The sequence below is a fragment of the Adiantum capillus-veneris genome, chromosome 27, assembly GCF_014529385.1.
Source record: "Adiantum capillus-veneris isolate H3 chromosome 27, ASM1452938v2, whole genome shotgun sequence".
In the NCBI taxonomy this organism is placed as follows: Eukaryota; Viridiplantae; Streptophyta; class Polypodiopsida; order Polypodiales; family Pteridaceae; genus Adiantum; species Adiantum capillus-veneris.
Genome location: NC_140957.1, coordinates 22,244,439 through 22,251,654, shown reverse-complemented (window position 1 = coordinate 22,251,654; position 7,216 = coordinate 22,244,439). Strand labels below are relative to the sequence as shown.

The 7,216-nt window shown below is 35.2% G+C and overlaps 1 protein-coding gene across 1 annotated transcript; it reads left to right on the top strand.

Moving 5' to 3' along the window:
• The first annotated feature begins 6,324 nt into the window (after positions 1-6,324).
• LOC147421624 (Ribosomal protein S12/S23 family protein) lies at positions 6,325-6,814 on the top strand. The gene is given in 2 exon segments (XM_086502955.1): positions 6,325-6,336; positions 6,590-6,814. Coding segments are annotated over 2 exon segments (237 nt in total).
• Positions 6,815-7,216: the final 402 nt, after the last annotated feature.

Genomic DNA, 7,216 nt, shown 5'->3' with positions numbered 1-7,216 from the left:
TCAGTGAAGTCTTCATTGAACCTTTTAACAACTACGGGGAAGAGGCCGTTGCATACTGGTGCCCAAATGAACACTCTGGATCTATTTTTTGTCTCTTGATTCTATGAGCTCTTATGCTTGGCAATAGAAAAAGGATCAATTTGAGAAATGTAAAGCAGTTAGATATTTCCATTCAACCTATGTGTAAATGAAAACGATGAAAACATAAATGTGTATACATGTAACATTTATATATAAATATATATATTAGTATATATATCCTCATGTTAAGACAAACACCCACACACACACACACACACATATTGACTACCATGAAGTATATCTACCTAACATACATTATGATGTGCACATCTAAGGCTTCCCCTTATATTGAGTACCATGAAGTATATCTACCGAGCATACATTCTCATCTGCACATCAAAGGGCTCCCCTTATATTGAGTACCATGAAACATAATATCTACATTCTCTCTACCTATGGCATGCATCCAGCTTTGCTCATTTACAAGGACTCGATTTTATGTTCAAAAATCACATGCCAGTAGATTTGGTCGTCATCATCGGTACTCAAGATACTGTGTCCGGAGAGGCAGATAGATAATACAATACACACAAAAAAGAAGAAAAAAAGACAAAGATGAAGGTGACGGAGGCTCCAGTGCAGGTAGTAGTAGTATTATGGTAAGTACGGGTTTGAAGAAACTGGTTCCTGAACCAGACACGGTGATATGTGAAGTTATCTATTAGTTCCATTTACAAGGTGTAGTCAAACCAATTACTATCGATCGCCGCGGTGTCGATCAACACGGCATGATCAAATCCTGTGGTAACCCTAATCCTGTATCACTTGTGCCGGATTCTGTATCTAACGTTTCCATTCCTATATCTAACGTATCCGATCCTATATCGTCTACGTTAGATAGTTTATTGCCTGTACCTAAACCATTATCATCAGCCAATTCTTTATTTGCAGCTGAGGATCGATCAAAAGAGAAATCCTCAGCCCTAAAAACAAATACATTTCAATTTTCTTCATCTTTACCCCACGCATCGAAACCAATTGCTTCTTCGTCAAAGCCCCAAGCATCGAAACCAATTGCTTCTTTGCCAATTGCTTCTTGTTTTTCTTCTACAGCTTCTTCGTTGAGTATACAAAGTACTCCTCCTATAGTAAATGACGTAATAAGTACTAATTTATCAAGCCTAAAACTATTGTTATTAAAAGTAGTAAGTTTATTTTCATTAATATTTCATATACTAAATAGTTATTTAAGTTCAATAAATGAACTTAGTTTAATTAACAATTTTAATAGTGATTTAATTACAATTAATATACCTATTATTTGTAGTATAGTAATAGCATTAATAGTATCATACATATTAAATTATAAAACAATGGCAAATAAGAAGTTACTATTAAAATTTTTACTTCAAGTGTTAATAACTTTTGTTTTTGTATATTTTGTTTTTGATTACTACAATATAAACTTTTTTAATAAGATTGAATCAATACCGTATCGTATAGATGAGCCTGAAACTTCTACAATAAAGCTAGACGAATCATCAGTATGGTATAAAAACCCAAAAGTTATTGTTTTGTTAGGAATAGTACTAGCAGTAGCTGTAGTAGCAGTTGTTTACTATTTTAATGGAATTGATCCCAGTTCAACAGTATCTCAAGATATTTCAAGTTACACAGAATCTCAAGTTCTTGAAAATGTTAACTCTTCACAAGTATCATTAGGTGAAATAATATCGGAAAGGGTAAATTCTAATGAATTTCAATTAGAAATAATAAATAGAACGTCAGAGGAAATATTATCTGATATTGTAGCTACAGGAGATGTAGCCCGAATACAATTAGAACAATTAGGTAGAAATTCTACAAAAGTACTATTTAATATTGCAACAGGTCAAATGCAATTAGAAGTTTTACGGTAGAACTTCAGATGAAATGCTATCTGATATTGCAACAGTAGGAAATGCAGCCCGGGTACAACTAGAAAAAATAGGTATTGAACCTAACTACAACCAAGTGCATAATAATATTGATAGGATAATAGTTTTAATGAAAGGTATAGTTTACCTTATTAGTTTAAAATGGATATTTAATCACAATTTAACACCTAATGTAAATTCAGTTCTTTCTAATGAAAGGACACTTTTGTTTAATTCAAATATATCTACTACAAATTCAATATCAACTCAAACTGAAAATTCAATATCAACCCAAACTGGAGATTCAATATCTACCCAAACTGAAGATTCCTTTCATCAAGCATATAATATAGAAAATGTCTTAGGGAGAATGCACCAATTTCTATAATGAAGCTATGTCATTAAGCGAGGATTCATTTGAAGAGATACAGGGACATCATGATCTATTGGGTATTTCGGAGATACGGGATATAGACTCTACAACGCTATCTTTAGTAACTGAGGTTTCAAACACCAATAACTGTTTAAACAGATCAATCTCCAGTAACAATAACAGTAACAGTAACTGAGGTTTCAAACACTAATAACTCTTCAATAAAAACTATCCCCTACAGTTTAACCAATCAAACTCCAGTAACAATAATAGAGAATCCAAAGACCGATAACTCTTTAGTAACTTTAACAGATCAATCTCCAGTAATAGAGGTTTCAAACTCTTCAGTAACTAATGTACCCTACACTTTAACCTCAACTGAGATGTCTACCCCGATACAATTAGATGATGGCGAAAATGAAGAATAAATGATAGTTTCATTGTAATACAGTTTAGGCCGAGCTGTCCAAAACGCTATCCACTCGCAAGAGTGGATACGCACCGCTCTAAACGGCAGTACCAGGAAACCGGAAGATAACGTGGTTTGCATGAAATCAACGATTCGACCACTAAATGTAAATGATTTCTCTATCATGGGATAAAGTGCCATTTGTCCTTGCTTGCAGAAAATGGCATATTTGACATAGTTGAAGAAATTAAAGCATAATAAGCTATCTATTTAATGCTAGACTGACGGAACCGCAAAGGCTATACGTAGTCTACGTACTGATGAGCGTATGAAAATAAGTCGTATTACTTCATTCTCAGGGCAAATAGATTTTCTATCTGTCCCGTCCGTACGGCGTAGAGTCGGGCATGAAACGATGGGCACCGAAGAGGAGTTAAACCTCTAACTACCTGATTTCCAGGGACTCTATCCAATTGAGCTATCAGTGCAGGGGGGTTGGGTTGATAAAAGCCCAACTGCACCCTTTCCTTGTTGCAAAGCAGCTTCTCTGCGCTACCTTCTTTGCCACAGCTACACCACTTTCGAAGGTTTTCTCAAAAGCCATCCCAATAGCCTGTTGAGCGCTTTTCCTTCTTTTCTTTGGGAATAGGTGGAAGGTCCTTGTAGATTATGAATAAAATCAATATCATAAACACTAACCCTATAGCAGCCACAACTACGACTATTGCTAGTGCAGACTCAGGGAATCTGAAAGGGTCAAGCAGGCCGACTGGGAGTGGGAGTAGGATTAAGTAGCTACTGAACTCTGAACGGAGATAACTGACAATTCTTTTTTATAAGTTTACATAATCAAAGTTACAAAAAAGGGTTAATTCAATTAAAACATAAAAAAATAAACAACCAACAATTTAATACCAGATATCTAGAGGTGTAAATAGTGCTACCATGAAAAGCAAACGAACCCTTAAAACACGACAATTGTTTAGACAAGTTCTTAAAAAAAGAGCTTTTAATTCTAGTAAACAAATAACCATTACTAGTAAAAAAGAGCATACTAACAAGATAAACAAAGCGCGGATAGTCAACAATATAATCAGAAATCTTAGATTATGACTTAATTATGAGTGGATTAGTGGATGTGATACTTAGGCTGTAAGGGAAATGCCAGATATTAAAAACTATCCAAACAAAAGTAGCAGATAAAACAAAAGGAGGCAAAAACTACTTAAATAAAACTTGTTTTATAACTTTTTTTTCCATTTTTCAGAATAACTAAGGATCAAAAAGCCAGAGTTTAATAAATCATACAAGGAAAGGTAAAATAGAGACGTGATATTAAAAAAATGGTCAAATGTGTGCTTACAGCCTCTGTTAGTTATATACAAATAAAAAAACAAGTCTAGATAGGGCAAAAGCTTAGCTAATAAAAAAATGAGCTCTTTTAAAAACAGATAAAGTGTGAACCGTATTAGACTGAAGCGAATCAATATCCGATAAACGCAAATCTTCAGTTCTTCTATAATTGTTTTCGAAACAAAATGTTTCATTTCACTAATTAATGAGTATTAAAATAAAACTTCTTTTTTTAGTTCTTTTCTTAATAATCATGGCTTTTGTTTTATCTTTACTTTTTAACTAGAGAACAAAAAAACCCTTATTTGATCCATAGACACAAGTTGTATCGTAGAAAACAAACTTAAAAACACAATAAATATTCTCTCTTATATTAACAAAAGAGCTCCTTTCAAAGCGTCGCCGCATCCTTCTTCTTTTGACGCCGGTGAGGCCGGTTTACTAATGTTATTCTTATCTTTTTTCTTTCCTTCTTTTTTTGCTTTTTGATTTTGTAGCTTATATAGATAAAAGCCTCAGTCTATGCTAGCATTAGCTTAGCTTTTAGCCCAGTTAACGGAAGATCTCAAGAGTAATTGCCTGTCCACCGAGCTGGCTGTATAGCATCTTTTGACACAAAATCGCATTGCCCTTGGCGAATCTAAGCGACTGACAAAAATGAATCACGCGCCATCTCTGCATAGACTTGGCCCCAGCAATTATAACCATATACAAATTACGGTTGTGTGTACTTAGCGCGGGGCGTGGAAACAAGCATAGGCTTTTGCATTGGCTTGGTTATGTTTCTATAAAAAAGAAAATAATGATTAGTTTCCAATTAGCGTTTTGCCGTTTCCTAATCAACGTAAATAGAGCTTAATGGGTCCTTGGCCCACTCTATAAGGAACTGCTAAGGTAGGCAAGAAGGTAATCTCGTCTATGTAATCGTTTGAGCTGAGCCCCTCATCTCAAGAATGTTCGGTATCAACTTGACTGCGTCGGTATTTAGTAAGTCTAATGGTGTACTAGTTGGTTTCAAGTCATTAGGCAGGGAAAAGTCAATCCAACGAAAAAGGTGGGTGGAGTAAGGGGAAGCAAGACTGTCTAGTCATTGCTGACGGTGTGGGTAAAAGAGAGAGATTTTGTGCACGCAGTTAAGGCCATTGTATAGTTATGTTTGTATTTTTTAGCCTAGGCAAAGCCTTAAATATACGTTTCGCTATCTATAAAGGCTAACATCTTTTTTGAACTACCACTTATTGGGATGGGAGAGGCAAGATTTGAACCTACGTAGAAAACCTTCAACAGATTTACAGCCTGTCGCTTTTAACCACTCAACCACTCTCCTTGTTTTTTCTCTTGCGTGTCACTTAATTGCCCACTGGAGCACTAGGCACTGTTAATGGCGGGTGGGATATCCGGTAAGCAGGTCTTTTTTCAATACTCTTACACATGCATGCCCTTTGATATGCTTTTAAATTACACAGCTGACTTGGATTTGATACTCTTGCTTAAGCTTTTGCTAATGGCTTTTTTGGTTTTTTTTTTATTCATAGGTTTGTTTTTTTCCTTAAACTTACGTGTAACTCCTTAAGAAAAGGAAACAAATTCGCCTACTACTTCATCTGAGTCAGCCATCTCAGACGACGTTAAAGAACTTAGTCTTTGTCTATTAATTCATTTACGTTACCTCCACTTTAAGTACCTAAGGCTACTTTATCTTCAGCCCCTGCTAAAGGGTGGCTTGTTGAATACATGAAGAAGTTAAGATAAAAAAGGAAGACAAAACTACGTAATAAACAGCGTTATAGCTTTTTGTCCTTGGATTGGGTTAAAGGCAATTATTCTGGCCCTTTCTTTATGTCAAAAAGAGTTTCTAGCTAATACAACGATTCTGAATCTAAAGACAAAACGGAATCCTACGGGCCTAACATAGACCCTGAAGACTTTATTTTCATAAAGTTAATAGAAAATAGTAAAGAACTTTGAAAAAAAAACCGACCTATAGTTTACATGCTATCATTGAGATCACCCAGCGCGTCGGGATTGCCTTATCAGAAAGATTTCTATCCTAACAAATGGCTTTATAGGGCATTCATTTCAATCATATTTAGCCGCAAGATTTCATAGTTTTTAATCTCATATATTCTTATTAGACACCCACATAACCTTCTCTAATGATGTATGATTAAACCCCGACACATAACTTAACCTTTTTTCATGACCCTTCCACCTGCCCTTTTCATATCTCTAAAATTTCGTACATTTTGGATATGGCGCTTAAAGTAAGTCCCTTTTAAAATAAAGAAAAACTCATATTAGTGGCGTTGGCATTTTTAATTTTATCCCCTGCGATGTGCTGCTTTAAAGGCACAAAGAATCGATCGTACACTTAAGCGGTTGAAAGATCTGGGTTGCACGCATAAAGAAAAGCATAGATTGCGAAATACACCTACCATAAATTAATTGCTTCATCATTGTAGAAGAGTAAAACGTCACAAAATATGTACTTGAGCTTTGAATTAACGTCTCTAAAAGTTTGGGGTATGCCAGTGTGTTTCGACAAGAACACTAAAAAAACCCAATTTAGCTTTATGCAAGATAGCCAAGGCACGTTTAAGCAATTGAAGGAATATTATTGCTTACATCCTTGGCGAGGGTTATAATTCATAGGAGCAGCCCGCGGTTATGGCTAGAGGAGGTAGGGTAAAAGATTTGTTAGGTGTCAATTATTATTGTATTCGAGGAGTTAAAGATTCGTAGGGAATCTTGGATTGAAAATGAGGCAGATTAAAACATGGTACAGAAAAACCTAAGAATTCGATACGAATAAAAACGTCAAATCAAAGAATGATTGCTTTTTTCGCTTATTGCCTTCAAATCGATTTAATTTCTTGGGAAGACTTTCAAAATGACCGGTAAGAACTTTCGGAACGGAAAGCCATCCGCTTTGATCCCATTGTAAATATTCATGCGCCCATCTAGCAGGGCTTATCTCATCTAGACCCAAGGGAGGCTGTATAAAAAGCACATATAATTACTGAGATAAATTAAGCTACATTTGGAGGGTAGATGATAGAGAAAAAAGATTAATCAATAAATTAGTCCACTTTTGTATGATTGATGGTAAGAAAACAAAATCTCGTGTTATTGTTTCCCAAACCC